This window comes from Melospiza melodia, chromosome 29 (assembly GCF_035770615.1).
Source record: "Melospiza melodia melodia isolate bMelMel2 chromosome 29, bMelMel2.pri, whole genome shotgun sequence".
NCBI classification, from domain to species: Eukaryota; Metazoa; Chordata; class Aves; order Passeriformes; family Passerellidae; genus Melospiza; species Melospiza melodia.
The window spans coordinates 5,249,426-5,275,005 of NC_086222.1; the positions used below are offsets into that span (position 1 = coordinate 5,249,426).

The 25,580-nt window shown below is 49.5% G+C and overlaps 1 protein-coding gene across 1 annotated transcript in view; it reads right to left on the bottom strand.

Annotated features, from left to right (window-relative positions):
- The window catches only part of LOC134430666 (protein CEPU-1), a 394,229-nt gene extending 369,041 nt beyond the window's left edge, over window positions 1–25,188 (bottom strand). Inside the window, exon 1 of the mRNA XM_063178488.1 lies at window positions 25,019–25,188. Within this exon, the coding sequence (XP_063034558.1) occupies window positions 25,019–25,094 (76 nt within the window). The 5' untranslated portion in view covers window positions 25,095–25,188. The remainder of the gene's footprint in view (window positions 1–25,018) is intronic.
- Between the last annotated feature and the right edge of the window lie 392 nt (window positions 25,189–25,580).

The window sequence follows — 25,580 nt, forward strand, 5'->3', positions numbered from 1 at the left end:
CCTCACCTTGGGCACTGCCAGGGATCCAGGGTGGGCACCCTGTGCCAGGGCCTGCCCACCCTCACAGGGAACAATTCCCAATTCCCAATATCCCATCCAGCCCTGCCCTCTGGCAGTGGGAGCCATTCCCTGTGTCCTGTCCCTCCATCCCTTGTCCCCAGCCCCTCTCCAGCTCTCCTGGAGCCCCTTCAGGCCCTGGCAGGGGCTCTGAGCTCTCCCTGGAGCCTTCTCCTCTCCAGGTGAGCACCCCCAGCTCTCCCAGCCTGGCTCCAGCCCTTGGAGCATCTCCTTGGCTGAGCCAGAAGCACTCTCAGCAATTTTTAGCCATTTTCTCGGTATTTCACCACTCTTACTTATATCTTTACTTATAAAAAACGCAGGGCAAAGGCACAGATAGAATCATCCATCATAGATACGGATCAGAGGCATCCTCACATGGCGATCACTGACCTCCTGCCACCACCACCACTTCCAGTTCACCACCTTCCAGCAGACATCCATTTCCAGATCACTTGTAGAGTGCTCAAACAAGGGCAAAGTCCCAAGGAATCACATTCTGAGTGCATGAATACCCCCAGCTCCAACTTCCAGCCTCTTCTCTGAGCTGTCCTTTGAGGTGCAGAGCAGTGGCTGAGAGATGCTCTAATCACTGCATCTAATTTCAAACAGTGTGAGGACCATGTTATGCCTTGGGATAAATGGGGAGGGCTGCCATTGAAGCAAAAGAGAGCTAGGAACTTCAGAAGCTGGAGTTTGGCCTCAAAAATAAAATAAAAAAAAATGCCATAAAACTCAACTGTTAAAGTGCATTTAAAAACATAATAAAGCAGATTAGCACACGAACCGAGCGGCTCGCTGGGGGACTGATAAGCGGGGAGGGTTCTAGAGGCACATAAAACCACTGAAAAAAGGCCAAAAAAAGCCTTGTTTAGAGTAAAAATGACTTTTGATCCAAAAAAAACGGCATGGAAATGCACTTTTCTCATGCATTTTCCATGAGAGAACAAGCCCAATCAGGGTTGTTTTAAGCAGAGACGCTGAAGCTCCCACCTGGAGTGTTCTGCGCTGGGAGGGACAGGAAATTGCCCGGTGACTCAGTGCATGATGTAGGCGACAACCTTGTGCCTCTCCTGGATGTTCAGAGCACTTTTGACTCATTCAGGGCGTCACTTGACCCAACCCCATCCCAACCTCCTCAACTGTGCAGTGAAGGAGCTGCAAAAGGAGATCACTCCTTCATTAATCCTCATGGAACTGGGTCTTGGGAGTTTATTTAACATTAAAAGAGTCATGAAGGAGGCTTTTTTATCCTGAAACATTGAGTAGCCACTGGGAGGAGTCAGCTTTAGGAATGGGCAGGGGGAAGGTGTGTGGGGAGGATGGTGAGGGCTCAGCCTTTGCCTTCAAAGATTTTCTCAGCAATTCTGGATGCAAGAACTTCTGAAATAGTGACATGTTGGGCAGCAGAGGCTGAAGCACTTGCTGATACAACTCCAAACCTCTCACTGCCTTCAGACCAAGGGATCAGCCCAGGGTTTGACACCCACCAAGCTTCCATGTGCCTGGAGGCCAGCAAGGGATGACCTCCTCCAAGATCTCCTTCTGTCTCACAGTCTCCTGAGCTCTTGGTTTGCAGAAATCCCCCTGCCCAAGGCTGCCCTGCTGAGCTTATTCCCAACCAGATTCATTTGCTGGGTTTCGTCTGGAAAGGTTGGGAAATAGAAGGCATCTCTTCTTGGAAGTTTGTACAGTGACCATCTAGCGAAGAAGGGGCAGATGGCTGATGCTCAACCCAAATTCCACGTGTATCAGTCCAAAATGTGGTTCAGGTTTATTAAATCTTTAAAGTCTCAGTACAACTCAAAGACACATCCCTCACGCCACCAAACTCCTTTATGGTATTAAAACCAGCATGTGACCAGTGTCAGAAAGTGCTCTCTGTGCCAGGGTGGAGCTCAGTGCTCCAGGGAAACAGGGTGGGACACCTTTCTCCCATGGGACCATGCAGGGGGAAGGAGTAACCCATTGTCCCTGTAGATCCCTTCCAGCTCAGGATATTCTATGATTCCATGATAACCACAGTCAGGATCCCTGTCAAATCTTCCCAGCACATTCTGGGTGGATTTTCCAAGCTGATCCCCCCACCCAGCACATGCCACATTCACACGGTGCTCAGCTCCCTCAAAACATGGGGTGCTCAAGCCTTGTCACTGCAGCTGGGGTCAGGGACACTGAAAACACGAGTGTATAATCCTCTCACGAGTTAATTAAAGCACCCATCCACCCTTCATCCAAACCATTAGCCATGGATCTTTACAATTAATTATTTGGAACCAAATCAAACAAACAAAGAGAAAACCCAGGAAGAAGAGAGAAAGCCAAGCAGAGCCAGGGCACTCCTGCAGCAGGGCATTAGCAGGGCTCATCCCTGCCTTCCCAAAGTGAGGCACAACCCCTTTTAGCCAGCACAAGGGTTGCTGGAGGTGAGGACCCTGCTTGAAGTTTGGGTCTTACCTCAAGCTGCCTCTGTGACCTTGGTAAAACCTCCCTGTCCCTCCTTGCTTCCCTGCCAGCCCCTCATGCCATGACCCATCGCTGTGTGCTGTTCCCTGCACACCCTCCTTTGCCCTTCAAGTGTGAATAAACCACAAATAATTGATTTACACAGCACAAGAGCTCTTTGGTGAGGCACTTGGGTGGGCAGGAGCTAGCACTTCCAGCCCTGACCTAGCCCCAGCCCCAGGACTTGCAAAACATCAGCAAGACCTCAGATGAGCAGAGAACAGACCTCTCCACCTGCACAGACAGCCTGGGAAGGGCTCCTGAATATTGCAGGGAGGGCAAGCAGCTCTGCTCCTGCTCCAGTGGAGGCTGTGTCCCCAGCTGAAGCTCTCTGCCCTAGTTTATCTCCTCTTTTCCATCATCCCTCTCCTCGCTGAAAGCTTCATTTCAGTGCAGGTATACGAGGGGAGAAGGGAAGGTGGGGATCAGGGAACCATCCTTCCTTTTCTCTTCTGATTTCCCTTGCATTTCCTTCCCTCTCATTGCTGCCACAGCTACACTCCGTCTCTCATCCCCAACCTCTGTCTCCTCCATGCCCTCTCTGCTCCCCATCAAGGCAGGGTTTAATGTCTTTCCATCTTTTCCTGGGTAAATTGCAGCGAGTCTGCCGGCTGCTCGGGCGGAACACACTGTTTTATATGCGCCATAAAGGGAGAGAACTCTGTAAACAATATTATTTTTAATAAAATCCAAGTCTTTGGCAGGCCAGCTGCTTTTGTGTCTGTCTTAATTTAATCAGACGATCAGCTCTCTCAAGCAGCAAGAGGGAATGAAAAGCATTAGCAAGGAATCAGGGAACTGGTGAGGAAGAGACACGATTTCCATCAAGAGCTTTCCAGCCCACTGTGTTGCTATGAGAGCAGGACCAAGTTTTTGGGAAACAGATTCCCAAAACAACTTCGTCAAGGTGCAGGAAGGACATGGGCACACCTGGGCGTAACACTCATCTTGTAGGGCTTGAAAAAGAGCTGCTCTGGGCCGTAAGAGCTGAAATGAGGGATGTGGGACTCTAGGTGGTTCTCCAAAATGCAGTTTATTGTATACAAAATGCAGTTTATTGTATACAAAATGTAGTTTATTCCATCCAAGACGTTACAGCAGTCCAGGGTGGTGGGTGACAGAGCTTTGCCTACAGCTGTCAGCTCCAGCTGCAGGCCTGGAGACCCTTTGGTTTTGGTTATAATGCATTTTATATTTTTCTTTTGGTTACAATGCATTCTATACTTTTCTTTGCTGAACATGGTAATACAGTAGAACCAATCTATACCTTAACTTTTATCTATAGCCTATCATAACTACTGTAATTACCATATTCATGTTACTGTTCTCCAATCACTAAAAGTCAGTACATTACAGTTTAAGCTAGAAGTTGGAAATTCCGAGACCTTTTTTCTACTTGCCACATTTGCTGACTTGTTTGCCTGTGCTCTCTTTCTGCTTGGTAAAAACATCTTCTTGTTTGGGGTGGGTTTATCCTTTGCTCTAAGCCATACAAACCCCTTCTAACCAACACACCCTTTGCCTTCTTGGTTACCCAGTAAGACTGGCTCAGCAATTCTTTTCTTCTATATCAAAACTTGCTTCCATCTCTATTCCTTCATCAGACTCTACATTTAAAATCTTTCTGCTAAGCATACATATGTGTGAGACTTACTTGTCAAATTTTCACCCTTCCCAGCACTGGGCCATGAATAAACCCAGACTTAAAGACACTTCCAGTCAGAGCAGACCACTGTGACCTAAGAAGGTGTCTGACACAGCCCACACTCCCTAGGATGGGAATTCTGCCCAATTTGCTGACTCCCCAATGCTTGTATCCAGGTACAGCCACCCAAACCAGCATCCATCAGATCCCTGTTCACAGCCAAAACTCAAACCAGCTCCATTTGACAGGTCAAAATCCAAAATCAAATCAATAAAATGATAGCACTAGGGATTAAATGCTAAATTCTGCAAATATATCCCCAAAATCCAGTCCAGGCTGGATTCAGGGTAAAAGCTGCCTCCAAAGAGGGGAGGGGAGGTGATGGTGTTGGCAGCTGGAGCAAGGGGAGAAGGAGAGCAGCCCCGAGCAACCCCTGACACACAGCATCATGAGCAGCAGCTGAGTTTGAAAGGTGTCACTTACAGACAGCCAAAACCTGGCAGAAACAGCTGATTTTGTGACACTTCTGTTCTTCAAGACCAAGCAACAGCCAGTGAGCATCTGCCGTGAGCAGACAACTCCTCTCCCTGCTCCAAAGCCTCTGAGCCAGCAGGCTCCACACTTGGCCATGACGTCCTCTGAGCCTAAACCATTCCAGATGTGATTCCTGCCTCCTTCTAGCAATTCTTTGGGGGATTTTTGGCAGCTAGAGCAGCCCAAAGCACAGGGCAGGACTCCCCTGGTATGGGACTGATCAAGGGTTCCACTCTACCACTCAAAGCCACAAATCCTCCAGAAGAAAAATCCTCCAAAATTTGAAATAATAAAAACTAATTACAGACACAAAGTAAACAAATTAATTGATGTTTACTTGTTTACCCAGTCACTACAAAATTCTTAATGAGTGAACATGTATTTTTAAGATCTTAAACTGTGCTAAGGCGCAGTCATAAATATTCCCAGTAAAGCAAACATGGTGCTCGGCACTGCAAAGAAACTAAAATTAGTATTTAATTACAAGAAATCGCTCGAAGTTCTTTTGCTACCATTAATCACTTTCAATTATGAATGTAATTATAAGTCATCTTTTCTCTTTGGGTGGTCGCTGCTGGGACCTGAAGCGGTGACCCTGTGCTCCAGAAGGGAGAACCCCACTTTGCTCGCCAAATGACAGCTCCATGCTGGCTGTGCCAACAGGATGGATCAATTAGTGCCTGCACCAAGCTCCTGAGGAGCCAAGGGCATGCAAACAACACAAGGGTGAGGGAAAAACTGAGTTACTGCATCCCTGTGCCTACACTGATTGTGCACTACCCACCCGTGGTAGAATCAGAGCTGCCGAGGCAGGGAAATTGATGTGAAAAATCCTCAATGTCCTCAGATCATTAAAGGACGAGATGATAATGTTATCTCTTGCCACAAGGCAAATCAAAGCCTTGAGAGTTCCTTCCCTGCCACAGGGATGGCTGCAGAGGGGACACGTGCAGCTCACTCCGTGCAGGCAGTGGAGTGGAGCAGGGGACACAGCCAAAAACTGATCCCTCCAATCCTGACTCTGCCCTCCCCCTGCACCTGGGCTGCTCCATGGTCAGCATCACCTCCTGGCAGCTAAAGATGGAGCATGCTCACTTGTTGAAGATTGCAATGTAAGACATTTTCAGTTTCCATCTGTATGGCAGATTACCTTTGTCAAGTGGGCAGTTTGCCTTATCTCTCTCTTTGAGTGACCACAATCACTCCTCCCTCGGGAGGGGACACCTGCTGATAACAGCTATTGAATGTCCCTGCATGGCTGATAAGAACTACAGCACCCCATTGGGAGATGTGAGCCCAGAGGGAGGAGCCAAGCATTCCTACCTGGATATAATCTGGAGGTTTTTGAGACACCAGCACGGCTTTCTCCACTGGATTCCCCAGAGGAACAGCAGCTGCCTCTTCTTCTCCTGGATCTTCAGAGGAAGAACACATCCTTCTCTGCAGGATCCCTGCTCCAGCAGAACCAGCCCTGACACTGCAGGAGGGCTGAGCCACAATTCCAATGGCACTGCTGCCAACACCCTGACCCACAGGGTGTCAGGTTGGGTTCTGACTCTGTTGTTTTAGCTGTTTTAGTGTACTGCATAGTTTATTTTATCCTTTTATCTTTTTTCTTCCCTATTGAAGAACTGTTATTCCTGCTCCAATATTTTTGCCAGAGAGCCCCTTAATTTAAAATTTATAGCAATTCAGAGGGGTGGGGAGGGTTTACATTTTCCATTCCAGGGGAGGCTCCTGCCTTCCTTAGCAGACTCCTGGCTTTCCAAACCAAGACATCACTGCAGAGGGGGTTTTCAGCTATGGATCAGTTCTCCAGGGAATCTACATCGGGAATCTGAGAAACATAATTAAGAAAAGCAAATTCATTAGCCATAAGAGCTGATTTTTTGATTTTTTTTTTTTTTTTTCTGAAGGAGGTGGCACTTTTCTTCTGGGCAACTTGCAAATCAAAAAATAAAAAGCTGGAAACTCCCTCTCTGCTCAGTGCTCAGCCTCCTTCATCAGCTCAGGCTCCGCTCAAAGAGTTTGGGATGTGGAATTCCAGCCCTGACTGCAGGCGGGCACTGAAATAAATCCTGATGTGGAGGCAGCTGCTGGCAGAGCATCTCCAGCCTGGGACACCCCTGATAACCAGGACACTGCACCACGAACTGCTGCCTTGACTCCCCCAAATCCCCTCAGCCTCACAGCCTGCTCCTGGCACTGCTCAGCACCGAAGAGGACCAAAACACACAAGACAACGAGGAAGATCAAATGGAAATGTTCCCCTTTGGTTCCCCTGGTACTTCTTCACAGGGAATGTGATTAGACTGCCCTTATCTTGGTGGGAACAGTTGTTAGCAATAATGAAATCATCCAGTCCTTTTCTTTTTGAAATCCAGCCATATCCTTTGGCTCCAGGAAACAGGGGCAGTGACATGTGCTGTTTTCATAAAAAGCCACAAGACAACATATTCCATCACAGCAAATTCCCTTCCCTCAAGTGAAGAGAGAAGGAGAGAGATTTCAAGGACAAGAAAAGTTTCAGCCAAAAGAAGGGGCTGAGCTGAACTTCTGCCCATCTGACACTTCCCAAGAAGTTGGCTCTTCACAAGCTGAAGAAGTCTGGATGACGACAACCCTTGTTGCTTTTGTCTCTCTCCTTCTGCCTCAGCTCCTGCGAGGGGAACAGGAATCATGCACTGAATTTCCACGCTGACACCAACTCCAAGAAGACGACTCTCTGTGAGGGAAAGCCCAGCCTCTGGAGGACGGACACTCCACTCCAAGTGTTGGCCAAGATTCCAAGGAGGAATCACGCCAAAACCTCCACATGTTTCTCCCAACAGCTATTCGTGACCTGCTCAGAATCAGGACTACCCTTGCCAGGTCGTAAATCAAGCCAAACTCATCCTCACCTCATCCCCTTGGACTCTTCCCCAGCCCAAGACCCAAATTCCCTGGTGGGCCTTCCTCTCAGCCCAGAGGATGACAAAGAGCCACGTTGCCACCCGAGTGGACAGCACACTGGGCTGTTGTGACTCAGCACCTGGATTACCCAGGCCCCATCCTGTGCTGCCTCCTAATTAGCAGGCAAGATTTCAGGATTTCAGCGTCCTCAGGTCCTTGGCTGAGTCCCCCCTTCCCTCTGCTCCTCACTTATTCTGTTCACTGAGCTAATTGCCGAGCGCCTGCACCCTGGGTGTCTGCTGCTGTTGGAGAAGATTAGTATTTTTACAGAGGGGGAAAAAAAAAAGATTAAAAAAAAAGATTGTGTTTTTTAAAGCAGATGAAAGGAGAGCCCAAGGAGATGTGCATTTGACTCTCAAACATGCTCCTTCAAGTCTCCCTCAGCAGTACTTAAAGGCGTTTCCAAAGCAAGACTTTATGAATGCTAAATGAACTCGGCGCCTTGTTCCTCTGCCACAAGAAAAGAAAAAAAACTTATCTTTTATATACAACATTTCCTTTATGGCTGACACTGTGCATCACGCCTTGCTACCACTTCAGACACCGATGCTGACCTTCACAAAGTTACAGGGACACCAGGGGCTGCCTGGGCTGGAGCAACATGCACTGGGCAGGGCTCAGGAAGCCTGGCTGGATCAAGGCAGCGTTCACCTGCTGCTTGCCAGGAAGGGAGAGGTGAGAGCACCACAAATGGGGAAACGTTCCAAGTCTTGCTTTCTGTCATTGTGATCTGTTGCAGTGCGATGTAATAGCCTGTCTCACCTATCCCAGTTCCTTCCCCAGGTGTGCCAATAACCTCTCCCTTCCCCTCCCTTGCCTCCTGCTGAGTGCTGTACATCAATCCTGGCATTCCAGCAAGGGCGTCGTGTGATTGGCGAAGTTCAAAAGATGCCTTTCAACCCTGGGGGGCACTGGGCCATCCAGGTGTCCTTTGTCCCTTTGTCCCTCCCCTCCTGTCCCTGCTTGGTGGCTCCCTGCCCCTTCCCTGCCCCTCTCCTGGGGTTCAAAGGAGCAGCACCCACGGGCTCAGGGAGTTCTGCTGGAGCTGCTGCTGCATTCAGAGGCCTGTGGGCCAGAATAAAGCTCTGCATCCAAACCCTCCATCAGAACCGACTCCTTTCCTTCACCATCGCCTTAAAGCTTCTCCACCAGAGGTAAACCTGAGCTTCTGCATGCCTGGACTTGTCCCAAGCACCCAGCTGCAGCACCCAGCCCGCCAAAAGTGTCTCTGAGGTGAAACCACCACAGCTGCTGCCTTTGGTCAAGCAGCAAGGCCAGAGGAGCCCAGTCACGTTCCATCCGGCTATATTGGTATTAAATTCCAAGTGATCTTGGATCGCCCAGCCAAACCAGGGATGCTGGTTGATGTGTCATCCTCCAGAAGGGTTTGTGAGGATGCAGCTTGCTCGAGATGGGATGGGGAATGATGAACCAAGAGGGAAAGAGCAGCAGCACAGCAAAGCAGGCACCGGAGAAAACACCCTCTGACTGTCCAGCCCTGAAAACCATCTGTACCAGCACCTCTGCTTCACCAAGGGGTGCTGGTGGGGTCCTCATCTGGGTGTCCAGCACCCAAACTCTCCCCAATTCCAAAAAGGATGAGGAAAAGCACATCAACACATCCATCTGGGTGATCAAGTCAAGGCCACCCAACACCTCCTAATGGAGCAAACAGCCCAACACAGTGCCAGGACTGACCCCACCACCCTCACTGCATGGATTTCCAGCAGGACCACCCTTCCCTTCCTGTGAAATGCGGAAGAAGTGCCAGAACTTCTCACAAAATGCTCTGAGAAGCTGGTCCATGCTCTAAGGAAATCACCCACCCAAAGGAAGTCTTGGGAGATTTAATTAGCTGCAGTCTGTGCTGTTTGAGCTTGTTAGGTGCCATATAATTGCTAAATATTATTATCATCTCTGCAGGTACAGCAGTTTGTTAGGATAATGATAGTGATTGACATTTCCCTGGCATCTTTCATCCCAACCAGATCCCATTTTACTCTATTATAAGACACTGTTCTGCCTTGACTCTCCATATGCCTCCAAACTGTCAACAGGATCATAACCAGCTCAGCTTTGCCAAAAGAAGTGCAGGCAAAGTGGCTCATGGAAGTTCATGGGATGTACCACAAGCTGAGCAACTTCAACTTCATGCTCAAGAACTCAAGTTGTACAGGTAGGTGTGGTGTAGACAGAGATCTATGGGATCTACTTCAACTCAACACAGAGCAAAGATGTAAGAAATCATCCTGGAAGCCACCACAGCACCTAAAAACTTCCATTGTCCATCCCCATCCCTTTTTCCTGGCAAGCAGCAGTGGGTGCCATAACCCTACCACCACCACGAAAAATACATCCCAGGGACAGCAAAGCAGAGGGGCCACCAAGTGATTAATGGGAGACTCTCAGTTTGGGATAGGTCTCTAAATTCTCATTAAGTCAGGTGCTGAGGCATTGCACATTAATCCAGAACATTTCCCCTTCGGCCCAAACAAATAAGTAACTCGGGTATAATTCAGGGAGAACTGGGTGGAGCCATCTCTCCCCCCACTCTCCATCTCTTTCCAACTAACCAGTGAATAAAACATCGCCCACAAATCTATTAGGCTAATTTTAAATCCTGACAATTTAGCAGCACTTCAGCAAGATAAGAGCCATTTATTAAAAGCCACAGTTCATTAAGCCAAATGCTGCTGGCGTATTTACTCAGAGAAACGGGCCTGGGCTCGGCTCTCACCCAGACCAGAAGTCTCCAAAGGAGCAGGAGTGATCCTATTTCACCCAAACAGAGAGGCCAGCATGAATTTCTGCCCTCCTTGAGCACACATAGGGCTGTGCATGCTTCCCACCAAAGGAACTGGGTGTCCGTGTTGCCTTCTCCCCTCTTGGATGAGCACAGAGCAGAAATCACGGGATCCTCTGAAGCTTTGGCACCCAGAGCTGTGAGAAGTCCCCACAGCTCACATGGGGCCATGGGACTGTTCCCAAAAGGATCAACACCCCAGTCTGGATCAGGATTGCACTGCCTTGGAGCCATTCCCATTGGTGGCAAGCACAGATTGACTTTGGAGAGGGATGATTGCTTCCAACCACGAGCCAGGAGGAGGCTACTGAAGAGGAACTGCTGCCAAAGGTACCAGATTGCACCCGGAGTTTTCCTTCCACCAAGCTGCCTCTAGACATCACTGCTGATGCCCTGTGCTGTGACCATGGCAGGGGGTGCTTTGGGACACACAACAAGGGCTGGAGGCTCCCAGGGCACTGGCAGGAGAGAGATGGACTCGCCAATGGGAGCAGCCCCGCTCACTGGGAATTGGGATTTTTGGGGATTTTTGTTAACTTTCGCAAGGGATGAGATGGATGCTCCACCCAAACCAAGACACCAGAACCCATAAAGCCAAACTGTGCATGAGCCCACTTCAGATCTAAAAACCTTCCAGTAAAGGTGTGCCCAAACACAGCCTGGCAGAGCCAGCTCTGTGCCAGCATGGATAAGCTCATTCCACATGGGGAACCACACCTGGCACTTCAGGAGGGCTGCAGCCACAATTCCAATGGCACTGCTGCCAACACCCTGACCCACAGGGTGTCAGGTTGAGTTCTGACTTTGTCAGCGCTGGTTTAATTTACTGCATTGTTTATTTTATTTTTTTATTTTCTTCCCTAATAAAGAACCATTATTCCTGCTCCCATATTTTTTTTTGCCTGAGAGCCCCTTAATTTCAAATTTATAACAATTTGGAGGGAGCGGGGGGGGGGTTTACATTTCCCAGTTCAGGGGAGGCTCCTGCCTTCCTTAGCAGACTCGTAGCTTTCCAAACCATGACAGATTTTGGCATGTCTTGGAACTAGAGGATTGGACCATGGAACCAGAGGATTGGACCATGGAACCAGAGGATTGGAACATGGAACCAGAGGATTTTTAAGGTCCCTCGCCACCCAAGCCACCCCAGGATTCTGTGATGCTGTGGTTCAGGAGGGAGGAGTGGTGAGGGATGGAGCCGGCAGGGAGGGAGCGGTGCCAGCACCGTGCGAGGAGCCGGCGGCAGAGGGCAGTGCAGAAATCCCGTCTGGCAGAGCTTGCGAGTGTGATTCATTCCAGCGGGAGACATCCAAGAGACTTTATCAAGTGCAATTGTCCCACTGAGCCTTTCACCTGCACACACTTGCAAGACAGTCTGGAGTGACTGCAGAGTATCCCTTTACAGTCAGAGCTGAAAGGAGCATTATAAAGGTGAATTAACATTTTAAAAGAACGTAAAAAACCCAGAACTGTTCTAATGATGATTAATGGGAAGCTATAAGGGAGGCCGTGACCTCCTGGTGTCATTAAATGGATTGGCAGGTTTCTGAGCATTAATTATAAATAGCCACAGGAGTTTGAGTGCTTAGCAGAACGATGATAAATCCATGACACAGGGACAAGGAGCCAGGAGCGTGGGGGAACACGTGCCTGTGTGTGCACACAGCTCAGCGTGCAAGGACACATGGGTGTGCACGTGTGTCACACATAGGAAAGGGGCACAAAGCCAAGAAAAGGTGGAAATGAGTCCGTCTGAGGATACTGCTGTGTTTGGGTGGAGGGAGAAATGGATAAATGATAAATTAGGCACTACCAGTCAATCACATTTTCTAAATGTTTTATATCCCAAAAGCTATAAAAGCAATATTCCTTTCTGGCCTTATTGGAGCCATTTCTGGAAGGCAATCACATCTGTTTCCTTGGGGATTTGAGCTGAACTGTGCCTTGGCTTTTTTTTCCCCTTGCCTTTTTTTTCCCCTCCCCTTTCTATTTACTCTCTAGCCTGTTACCAAAGCAGGGTCAGAGCATGCATACAAATAGGGAGGAGGAGTGAAAAACAAACAGCCCCGAACCAGTGATGAACAGACAAAAAGTGATTGCAAACTTCTCATGGCCGAGCTACAGCTCCAGTAATCATGGGCCGCACAGATTCTGGGTCAGGCAGCTCCCACATTGGCATTTCCCTTGCTTTAATTGCATCATTCCACAATTCCATTGATATTGTGGAGATGTGCATCCTGGGGCACTGCTGTGCATCACCTTGCATGTGCTGAGCCACCCAGCCTGCCTGAGATTTGCACAGCTCTTCTCTTCCAAGGTCCCTTGGAGAGACACTCGTGGATTAAAGCCCAAATCCCTCTCTGCAGCCCACGGGGGCCCAGAGCCACAGCCACAAAGGTACATTTGCTCCCTAAAGCAGAAGGTGGGGTTTTTGCAGGAGTTCCTTGGGAAGAAAGGATCAGCAAACCATCAGAGCCTGCAGATGGAGGAGGGAATAAACGGGGGATGAATGGAGGGAGGACCCGAGGCTCGTTAATGAGCTCTGCCAGTGAACCGCAGCCACTGCAGAGGGGGAAGGCTCCTCTCGCTGCCAATGACGGGAACAAAAGGCTCTGGGTGAGGTGCCAAGGGGGCAGTGCCATCCCTGGGCATCCAGACACCCCCTTAGCATTCAGGAGAGAGGCTGAGCTGGCACAGCTCTGCACCAGCAGCCACATCCCAGCCCCAGCACCCAACCACGGAGCATTTCCACTGGGATTGGGATTCCCATTTCCTCCAGCACCTCTCTGAACTTCTCTTTTATTTCTTTTTATTTCTGCCCAATCTATGGGGAAGGAAAAGCACAAGCCAACTCCCCTCCACACACACTAAAATTTAAAATATTCCTGTTTAGATTTAAGTCTCATTACCATGCTGGGCCCTCCTGTATTATTTCAACTGATTGGAATATGGTGGCAAAGGAATAAGTTCTCCATACAATTTTCTTCTGATCCTATTAGTTGCAATACAATTACAGTGAATACATCAATTCTTCGTCCCAGCAGCTCCTGGAAAGAGCCACCTATTAAAAGCTGGCTTATTAATGGAATTGTACTTCCAGGATTAATCGGGCCACGTTGGCCATTTCCATTTCTCACTCCACAAGTGCTTTTGTTTGCTTAATAGGCTGAAGTAACTTGAGAATGACACAACTTAGAGCTTCCCCATTTGCTTTGCATATCGCCAGCAAATTTAATATCACTTTCCTTGCCGGCATCTCCCTGGGATAAAACCTGGCAGTGCTGCCAAGGAAATCCACCCTGCAGGCTGGGGAGGGGTGGAAGGAGCTTTCTGCCTTTGGCAGAGCCAACAAGGGGAAATTCCTCATTGATCCAAGGCTTCAAACCCAAAGGGAAATGGGAACACCGAAACAATTTGCCAAAACCTGCTGGGTGAGAGCCACTGGGGTATCACCCCATGAGCAGCTCAAAAGCTTCCCAAAGCCCCTCAGAGCATCACCCCCTGCCCAGTTTGGTGTGGGGGGTCCCCTCTGGTCCTGCCCAATCCCAGCCACAGGAACCAGTCCCAGCATCATCCCTGCACTGTTTCCCAGCACAGATATTCCTGTGGCAGCAGAGCCACTGCATGTTGAAGCACAGTAATATAGTATGACTTTTCCCTTTAATGGAATTTTTCTAGCCCACTAGGAAAAAAAAGACTCCATTAGCCATACTACAAAGGCTCCTACTTATTAGTATTTTAGAACAGCGGCAAAAACATTTCTTGAATCTAATTATTGCTGACAAATATGAAAATTGAAATCAAAGTTAAATTTTCAGCTACAGTGCCTCATTCGGCCGCGGCTCGCCCGCTCCCAACGATTGCATCAACACATTTATTCTGCTGAGCAGGCTCCCAGATTGGGCCCCCCCTTTCCCTGCAGCCCACCCCTCCATCTTCACAGGCATTAGCTCTGACATATTCATCTCCACAGCCAGGCCACGGAACCAACTTCATGTTTACCAGTTGTACATGGCCAGCGGATCGGAGCAAGGGGCTGCAGAGGAAGGGAGCAGAGGTTGCTGCTTGAAGAAGAACTTGCTGCTTTTTGTTTTTCTCTTCTTTTTTTTTTTTTTTTTTTAATTTATTGTTATTTATTTCCCACTTCGCTGTCTCCCATCCCCTCCCAACCCGATCTCCGAAAGGGTGATTTTGATTTCCACCAACACAGAGGATGTGGAAGGGAGGGGAGAATGGAGAGAGGGGGGAAATAAGGCAAAAAAAAAAAAGCCTTGTCAACATATTTCCTTTCTCCTACCTCCCCCCAACATACTGTAAAAATCAATCCCCTTTGTCATTTTGCTCTGCTTGTGTGAATGTTTAATGGCTGTCGAGGGAGATAATGATTGCTGCTAGGAAATTCATTTCAGATTTGCTATTTATAAAGTACTTGGTGCTCAGGTGGGAAATTAACATAAGGAAGGGGGAAAGGGACCAAACCAGGGGAAAAAAAGCAGCAGGAGAGGAGGGATGAGATGCTGCAGGGCTGGCTGGAACGGGATGGAGCCCAAAGAGAACCTGCATCTGGTCCCAGCTCTCCTGGGACAGAGGAAAAGGTTTGGATGGAGCAAGGATGGCACTGCCAGCCCCTTCCCACCCGTGGGTGCAAGAGATAATTCCGCAAGTGCTTGGGGGCTTCATCCCCCAAAACCCTGACCAGCATCCCCAGCAGCACCAATGGTTTGTGCCCCAGCTCCCCCTGCAGCCCCTCATCCCTTTGGATTGACCCCAAACCTCCTCTGAGCCCCCTCTCCCCTCAAATCCCCCCAAACCTGCTGGATTTTTGAATCCCAAGGGAATTCCCATCTGTGGTCCAGCCAGACCCCGCAGCCCCAGCGCTGCCATTGAGTTGCTAATTCCTTGTCTCAGAAGTTGCTTTTCACTTTCTGATTTTTCAATAATAGGCTTGGTATGAATCCCTTAAGCTTCTGAAATAAGCTGAAAAACGCTTTTCCAGCCATTTACATAAACACAAGTGGATCAGAAGGAATAATCATAGTTTATGCATTATTTGGGGGCTTTGGAGATGGTTTCTAATGTGGTGTCAGGTTTTGAAGCCCAAAACATACAATGGGAAGCATTGACGGGCAGAAAAGCGGCACAAAAAGTAAACAATAAATAATACACGTTTTTTTTTTTCATGTTGTCTCCAGTGACAAGGCAGTTTTGGCTCTGCCACTACCCCGGCCTCTAATGGATCACGGATCCTGCTCCTCGCCAGCTTTGTTCCAAAAAGAGCTTCATTAAGAGAGATGTCACTCATGTTAAATCCAAATTCACCCCGTGCCAGCCAGCCCTGCCGCTCTCCTGCGCCTTGGCCCGCTATCAAAAACCCCAGTGCTGCCTTTGGGAATTGACTTTGGAAAAGTAAAAGTCTAACGGAGGCACCCTCTGATCTCTAAATACCATCTGTCCTGTGGAAAGGGAATAAAAGCTAAAAACACCCAAACCAAGCCAGGAACCAAGTGCTATTCACCAGATAACTCTTCTAAGAGAAGGAAAAAAGCCCCAAACACCAAAAAAAGAAAGAGAATATTATGGCACTAATGAACCTTGCTTTGCTCTGTGGGCCTGTCACACTTCCAGTGAGGCGGGTCAGGTTTGGCTTTCAAACCAGTTCTTTAAATCAAGAATTCTGTTTCTAGTAAAATGGAAACATTAGCAAAGGATCTGTTTTGAAGAAATAACAATACAAAATGGAACAAGGCTGGAGACTCCAGGCTCTTTGATACTGCTGGAACACGGCCTTTGGAGCTCTTTTTATTTTTTTTTTTTTCTAAATCACTTCACAACTTTGTACATAAAGCCTCAGCGAGCTCCGAAGAAAATGCTTCAAAAATCAATCCTCACTCTTCCCAGAATTTGCTTTCACTGGGAATTTGGTGATTGTTCTTTTTTTTATTATTATTTCATTTTGGAATTAGAAAAACCTGAAACATTCTGCTTCGTTTCTAATATTACACAATTTCCTGTGGCATTTCCCACTCCTTAGCAGCTGCTCTCTTTCTCTCCCACCATGAGTCACTGGAGGACACGAACAAGCCCTGTGGACTGAGCATTTGTGGTTTTCCAAGCTCCTTTCCAAGCTAAATCAGGGTTTCCAGGATCAGCAGTGTGCAAGGAAAATACACCAGTCCCTCAAGGCTGGGTTGGATGGGGCTTGGAGCAGCCTGGGACAGTGGAAAGTGTTCCTGCCATGGTAGAGGGTGAAATGTGTCACTAAAGGGATATCAGGGACAGCCAAAGGTGATACAGAGACTCCACCATCAGAAAGCATGAAAAACACTTTATTTAGAAATCCACAGTTCTTACAGAAACAATGGTGGACCTAAGACCTGATTGGCCTTTAGGAATATTCTCTCTCCTGTTGGTGAACTATGAATAGCACACTCTGGAGAATCATATCTATAAACAATGTTTACAGAAAAAGAGATAATAATTGTTTTAATTCTTTCTCTGAACTTTCCCACAGCTTCTCACAGCTTCCCAGGAAAATCCTGGAACAGCTATGTCTCTTTGAGTTCAGAGGATATGTGATTACCACGGGAATGAGACGAGGTTTAAGCTCAAACCCAAACTGTTCTGGGATCTTTTTCTGTAATTTCCAAAAAATCCCTAATGAGAATTTGCCTTCATCCTTCCTCCAAGCCAGCCCCATGACCTGGTGTGAGTCACAGCTCACCCAGTGCGTAGAGGTGCCCCTTCCATCCACGTCCAGAGGCTCCTTGGGGCTGTGCTGGGACTTTCCAGTCTGGCAGCACCCCCATCCCCATTGTCCCCGTGGGAAGGCAGAGGGTTCCATGCAGAGCTTTAAAGGGAATACTCTGACCACCAGGAATTCAGGCACAGTGGATGCCCAGAACCCTGACCTGCCCATGCAGCTCCTCTGAAGCATTTCAGAGCCGAGGCTCCTTTTTCTGACTGCCCTGATTAGCAAGCAAAGCATTACTGGGAGGTGGAGGAGGGGGGCAAGAATGCCAAGAACCAACCACTGTCTTCAGTGGGAACAGTCAACAGGACAAGGGGGCCAAGAGGTCAATTAATTTACAACAGCTTTCAGCATTAGACATATTAACTGTTGAGCACATCAAAAATCCGTGCTCTGCCGCCTGGCAGCAGAGAGCAGAGCCTGGCAAGGCAGCACCTCTGATTTATTATTGACCACGAGCAAGGTGCCTGCTTGGGGAGGAGGAGGAGGAGGAGGAGAAGGGAGGTGGCAGCTCACCCCAGCTGCCAGCCACAGTTCCCAATGTGCTGGGATGCAATTCCTGCAGGATGCAGGGGTTGGGGTGCCCCAAGGGGGGCAGGGACAAAGGGGTTGCTCTTTGTTGATCCTGTTTTTTGTAGAATCACAGAATGGTTTGGGTTGGGAAGGGACCTTAAAGATCCTCTTATTCCAATCCCCTGCCATGGACAGGACACCTTCCACTATCCCAGGTGGCTCCCAGCCCCATCCAGCCTGGCTTTCAACGTTTCCAGGGATCCAGGGGCAGCCACAGCTGCTCTGGGCACCCTGTTCTGGGATCTCCCCACCCTCACAGGGAACAATTCCCAATTCCCAATATCCCATCCAGCCCTGCCCTCTGGCACTGGGAGCCATTCCCTGTGTCCTGTCCCTCCATCCCTTGTCCCCAGTCCCTCCCCAGCTCTCCTGGAGCCCCTTCAGGCCCTGGCAGGGGCTCTGAGCTCTCCCTGGAGCCTTCTCCTCTCCAGGTGACCACCCCCATCTCTCCCGGCCTGTTTTGTTTTTTCCTATAAAAAGCTTCTAAAGGCATGAAAAACCCATGTGTTGGTGCTGGCTGGCAACAGAAGACAGAAGCATGGCTTGGACTTCCTCTACAAAATCCCCAAATCTGGCACCTTGCTCATTTTGGCTCCTGTTTGAAACCAAGAGCTCAGCTCCAAGTCCGAGTCACAGCTCGAAGCTTTTGCCATGAACATCAGAGATGGATCAGGTTTGAGTCTAACGGGAGATTTGTCACTGCCCATCAAAGGAGAATGACAGGAATGCTCAAAAAATCCCATTTCCCCTCTTTAAAGCTCTTGTCCCTTCAAGTGGAGAACAAGCAAGGAAAGTTTTGCCCTTTCTTTCCACTACTGAAGTTAGCAAGCAAAGACAAACACAAATGAAGGTCTTTTTCTGATCCCCATGGACAAATATTTGCTCCTCAGGGGGTGTTTCCCAGGCTGAGGAAAGCTGAAATTCACCTGCACTGTCTGACTGGAGCTTCCTGGCAAGAGCTCTCCCCATCCACTCCTGGTTTATCACAGAAAACAGCAAGCCCCGCTCACTAACCTGACCTAAATCTGTCAACTGATCAATTCCTTCCCCATGGGGAAAAAATAAAATGGGGGAGGAAATCACAATATAGGTATTTTTAAGTGAAAACTGCAAGAAAAATACACAAAGCAGACACTTCTAATATCAAATGCACTCATCTCAGGAGTGAGTTAAAGGAAGATGGAAAAACCACAAGCCAGGGTTGTTGTGCTGATCAAAATTCCTATGTGGGGAAAGGAGAAGAAGCTTTTCTAAACACAAGCATATCCCAAAACTGGCTGCAGCCTCCAGAGCCCCAGTCCTGCACAGAGGGATGGGATGATCCCTAGGGTGGCTCAGAAGCTCAGATTTAGCAGAGGAGGTTTTTTCCAAGCTCCCAGCTCCCACCTGATCCTCTCTGCTTATCAAACTGATATTTATCTCCTTCTGACCCATGAAGCTTATCCCAAATGTGAAGCAGCTGGACACCAACCTGGGCTTCCATAGAATCCCCAAATCTGGCATTTTTGCTCATTTTTGTCCCTGTTGCTCAACTCCAAGGCAGCTCCAAACCCTTGCCATGAACACCTGGGATGGACAATCTTTTCCTCCTCACATACCCACTTGTTCACAGGTGCTTCGTGCCAGGAAACAACTGCACATCCTGAAATTTGTGCCAGCACTTACAGGACCTCACACATCTCCAGTCCACCAGTGGGGCTCCTAAACCTGGTGTAGCTACTACACAAACCTACTCCAGCACCTCCTCCTGTGCTCTAAGGTAATTTATTTCACACAATGGAGTTTCCATTTCACTTCGATTTTTTTTTATCATTTTGATCATGTTTTTTTATCATTTTGATAATTTTATCATTGAGATCTCAGCATAGAGCAAATACAATAGCTTTTCTCCTCCTTGTCTCCTGCCAATCCACTGCTGTGTAACCAGCTCAGCACAGGGAGGCTCCCAGGGAAGCAGCAGAAATCCACACTTGTGTAGGGGGATAGAATATAAGAAAATAAAGATCGTGTAGAAAGTATTCTTACCCCTAAGGAGTTGTAGCTGGGCCAATTATCAAAGATTAGGAGCTGGCCTGACTTTAACAGTAACCAATGAGAAGAAGATGCTATAAAGAGTGGGGTGGTATTGAGAAAGGAACTGGAGTCAGTTTGGGAAGAAGAAAGAGTCAGTGCTCTGAGGAGATGACCATGAGAAACACTAGGAAGGCGTGAAACTTTTGTGATAAGGAGACAACAGCATGGAACCCCTGCAATAAGATGACAACACACTTAGAAACCCCACCTGCAGCTCCGCCACCCAAACCAAAATCCCACCCCCTTCCCAGCATTTTGGGTGCCTCCAGCGTTTCGCACAGCTCAGCTGCTTTCCAAAGGTCTTCTCAGGTTGCTGCTTGCTCTGATGAATCTTAAAAATGTGCCAATTAATGCCACGTGGTTCCTGATTTCCAGAGGTGCTGATACCTCCTCTGCCCTGCTGGGAATCAACAGCAATGACAGATGTTCAGCCACGCTCCAAATCCGGCACCGAGCAGGCAGAGTGCATTCCCCTCCTTTTATGTACTGCATATAACTGGGTTATCTAATCATGTAGCTATTGATTATTACTGTTATTACCTATTAAAAAGCTATTTTCTGCTGTTGGGGTGAATATCATGTTTTATTGACCTGTGTGATAACTATTAACCACATCTAATATTTTTCCTGAGGACCAATAAATCCGAGCATTCACAAAAAGATGTCGATACACGTAATTTTTCTTATACACATTCATTAGTGCAATTACCTCCTGCACAAGCTGCCAGGAGGATTCCCCTCACCCCTCCACTGAGAGAAAATTCTCACAAAATTCTGGGGGTAGAATATTTTGGGGGCAGCATTTTTTGGGGATAGAATTTTTTGGGGACAGAATTTTTTGGGGATAGAATTTTTTGGGGATAGAATTTTTTGGGGATAGAATTTTTCGGGGATAGAATTTTTGGTAGTAGCAGGCGGTTTCCCCTCACCCCTCCACTGAGAGAAAATTCTCACAGGATTTTTGGGAAGGCATTTTTTGGGGATAGAATTTTCCTGGGCCAGCGTTTTTTGGTGATAGCATTTCTTGGGGGATAGGTGTTTTGGGGGACAGCATTTTTGGGGGATAGAATCTTTGGGGAGTAGCAGAAGGTTTCTCCTTGCCCCTCTACTGACAGAAAATTCTCATAGGATTTTGGGCACAGCATATTGGGGACAGCATTTTTCAGGTGTAGAATTTTTGGGGGATGGTATTTTGGGGGGCAGCATTTTTGGGGGGGATAGCACTTCTTTGAGATAGCATTTTTTGGGAGTAGCATTTTTTGGGGATAGTATTTTTGGGCACAGCATTTTTTGGGGACGACATTTTTTGGGTGTAGCATTTTTTGGGGACAGTATATTTGGGGGCAGCATTTTTTGGGGGGTGGCAATTTTTTGAGATAGCATTTTTGGGGGTAGTATTTTTGGGCACAGTACTTTTTGAGGATATCATTTTTGGGGGCAGCATTTTTTGGGCACAGCATTTTTTGGGGATGATATTTTTAGGGCATAGCATTTTTTGGGGACAGTATTTTTGGGGGCAGAATTTTTTGGGGAGTGGCACTTTTTTGAGATAGCATTTTTGGGGGTAGTATTTTTGGGCACAGCATTTTTTAGGGATATCATTTTTGGGGGGCAGCATTTCTCAGGGATAACATTTTTTGGACACAGCATTTTCTGGATGTACCATTTTTTGGAGGCAGCATTTTTTGGGGGATGGCACTTTTTTGAGACAGCATTTTTTGGGGATAGCAAATTTTTCTTAGCCCCAAACCAGATCCCAAATCCTGCCCTTCCTGAGGGGAAGCACCCAGCCCCTCCTCCTTGTGGATGTGTCTCTGGGTCAGATCCAGCCTTTCCATCACACACCAGCACAGCCTGTCTCACTTTGGGAATTATCTGCATCCCAGCCACATCGAACGAGCGAATAATTCTTTCGGATGAGGAACGCTCTGTGTAGGATGTTGACACATGCTATTATTTTACATACCTATTTCAGCTTGTATGCTTATTAGAATAAGGTCTTTATGCTAATTTGTAAATCAAATTCCCATAATTCTTGGCTTACTGATGCTAAAGGCCCAGCTAAATCTTCTATGACCTTTTAGCCTGGTTAATCCTTTTACGCGTGGCTGAGTGAAGAGTTTTCTTGTCTCTTCCACTCCCAAGTGCTGGGTGAGATTTTTGCCTCTTCCTTAAGAAATCCAGGTGGGCTGTGGGTCAAGGACATGGGGAACATGTGAGGACACCCCTTTGCTTTGAGCCAGGAAAGGGGGAAGGGAAAATTCTGCTGCCTGGGCCCTGTGTGAGGATATTTTGGATTTTCATTGCTGCTATTTAAAAATCACACAGAAGACACAGAGCAAACACAATGAGAGCTGTGTTGCCAAATTGCCGCTCACTTCCCGAAGCCTGGGGCTATCCCAGCCCTCTGCAACATCCCCTCTTCCCTTCTGATTCCCCAAGTTGTGGCTGGACATTTTCTGGCTCCGTCCTTCTTGTGAGTGGATGCAAAGGACACCCACAGCCCCTTCCCAAGGGGATGCAGCATCCAAGAAATGCTCCAGCCTCTCTCTCCAGCTCCAGCTCCCTTGGTGTCCAACCACCCTGGACATTCCAGGGCTCAGGAGGCTCCTTCCTGATGCACACAACCCTCAACAGCTCCCATTTTGGGGCCACAATTCCACAAATCCAACAAATCTACAGAATTTCCGCAAAAGTGAATCTGCAAAACTTAGAGGACCCACAGATGTTTGCACAAATGCAGGTGGTCAAACGCCTCTGAATAATCCCACTTCATGCTCCACTTTCCTTTCAAGCACACTCACAAACCACTTTTCTTATTGTTTGTTTGGCTGGAAATAGGGAAATGACCCAGAGGAGGACGAGCTGCTGCAGAGGGCAGCACGCAGCTCTGGAGATTTCTGGAGGAGGTTTGTGCCAAACACAGTTTTCCTGCATGACAATTATTTTCATGTCTTCAAACACAAGCCAGCTCCACTTCGGGACACCAAACAAAGGGGAAAACTTATGAATTCCAAAAACTGCTGGGATTAGCAGAAGAATTCATGAAGCAGAAGCACATTCCTGCTGATTTTCAGCACTGCATAAAAACCTAAATATCACCTTGGGCTTGAATGAACCCAATTTTCTCAAAACTCTCTTTAAAAGTTTGTGCTAAAATACAAAATCATTTGTAGGGTGTGTTTGAGGGTTTTTTTTTAAATTACTCTTAAATAAAATTATGCAAGAAAAACTCCCAAGGGGACTTCTTCCCTCCAACAATGCAGCAACTCCCAGCCCTAAAAAGACCCCAACTTTTTGTTGCCCTGGGCAATATTTCACCCAATTTCCCACAGCTCTGCCCTGTGTCCTCCCCAGACCATGGAGTAATGTGGTTCCCTTCTTTCCCTCACTCCAAGAGTGACTCAGGGACTTCTGGCACCCACATCAGGTTCCTGAAGTGCAGGGAATTGGGGGATTTTGGGCTTAGGGAGTCAGCACATTCCTCCCCACTGCTCTGCTGCCCAGGAGAGTTATAAAAATAATAAAGAAAGAAATAAAAAACCCAACTACTTTTTGATCTAGAAGCTTGGAGAGGAAGCAGGAAGGATAACCAGAGGCATGGAATAAGACCGCAAGGAAGCCAGGTGAGGAGCCCCAAAGCAAGCATTAAAAAAAATGATAAAATAATGAAATAATAAAACCAATGAGGCACAAATTCCGAGCAGCAGAAGTGAGGAGGGAAAGGTGCAGCTCCATCCCTCTCCTGGGGAGCCCCGACCCTTCACACCCGCCCGGGTTCCCTGCAGGGCTGGGAGCCGGGGAAGCCCCGGGGATGCAGGAATGCCGGGCGGGCAGCAGCAGCAGCAGCCCTGCGAGACGGAGAGCGGGAGGAAGGCGAAGAGGAGCGATGCCTCGGCACCGTGTGATGTGCATGTTAAGCAGCCTGTGCCGGTCGATACGGCACGGAGGGCTCTCCCCCAGCAGCAGCCGGCACGGTTTGCCCAGCAGAGAGAAGTTTGTGGTGGGAGACACGCAGTGAGCATCCCTGGGCACGCCGCAGCCCCCAGCCCCACACGCCGAGCCCGCCCGGCTCCTGCTGCAGCGCTCCTCGGCACACGGGGGACGAGCCTGGGCCGCTTTGGACATCCCCAGCCCCCCGTGAGCAGCGCAGAGGGAGCAGGATCCGGCTGTGGAGATGGAGGTGCATTCACCCCGCCGGGTGCATCCATCCTCAGGAGACCCCACATCCCCCGGGTGCATCCCTCCCGCCCAGGAACCCCCGCACCGCCCCGGGGGCGCATCCCTGCTCCAAGGAGCGCCTGCATCCCCCCACGGGGTGCATCCATCCCCGGGAAGTGCCCGCATCCCGCCCCGGAGCCCCGCTCCAGGCACAGCAGCATCCCCCGGCACATCCCCCTGCGCATCCCGAGCTCCCGCGGCGGCCCGGGGCAGGATGCGGCTCCATCCTCTCCTCCCGCGGAGGAAACCCCGCTCGCACAGCCCCTCCAGATGGCTGCGAGGAGCCTAACGCGAGCTGACAGGCTCGGCGCTCCCGGCCAGATGGGGCTGGCTCCTGCCGCCTCTTCCCCCCTCCTTTTCCCATCGTTTTTTGCTCTTTTTTTTCCCCCTTGCACAGCCCCCCCTCCCCTCCCAGCGCCGTCCCCCGGCTGGGGGGAGGCAGCCGTGCTGATTCGGGACAGGCTGGACCAGCGCTCCCCAACTCCCAGCCCGGCGGCGGCGGGGCTGCACCGAGTTTTTCGGACGACCTTGCTGGAAAAGCAAAGGCGCGGGGGGAGCACGGAGGAACCCCGACACCCCCGCAGCCTGTTGGCTCATTGATCCTGCCAGAACCGCGCTGGGATGGCAGAGTCCTTCTGCACCCGCAGAAATAACCAGGACGCCAGGAGAGGAGCGGTGTCCCCCCCGCCGCCAGCCCGGTGCGCCGGGAATTCCTGCGCCGCACCCGCATCCGCATCCCCCGCAACTTCACGGCGGGCTGGGGACCCTTCCCCGGCTCTGTCCCCGCTCTGGGGGGATCCTCACCCCCGCTCTCGGGGGTTTTCATCCCCCAGCCCCTCGGAGGGTGCTGCTGTGGGACCGCGCATCCTCCGCCCGCCCGGGCTGCGTCCCCCGCCGCGTTCCCTACCTTGGGGGAGGAGGAGCGCGGCCATCCCGGCGAAGATCACCCAAGAGACGGGGTGGTGCATTCTGGCCTGGGCCATGGTTTTCCTTTTCCTTCCCCACTCACTGCCGGGCGGGCAGAGGTTTAAAATCCAGCGTTTTCCCGGAGCAAAGCGCAGGAAGAGGGGCGGGGAGGGGGGGGAAAGGAAAAAGGAAAGGGAAAAAAAAAAAAAAAAAAAGGGAAAAAAGCACCGAAGGGTGGGGGAGGGGGGAAAAAACCCAAAAGAAAAAAAAAAGGGGGGGGAAGGGGGTCGGAAGGGGTTGCAGGTGCGAGGACAGGCGCTGCGTGCCCGCCGCTCCGGCCCGCACACGCCGCCCGGCTGCAACACGCCGCCGGCCGCGCACGCAGCCGCCCCCGCGCAGCACTCATTGGCTGCGGGGCCCCCCCGCGCCCGCACCCGCACCCTGCCGGCACCTGCACCCCCGCACCCCCGCGGCAAAGGCACCCCGAGAACCCCAGGGCATGTGCGAGCCAACATCTGCACCGCCAACATCTGCGCCGCCGACATCTGCAACCCCGAACCCCA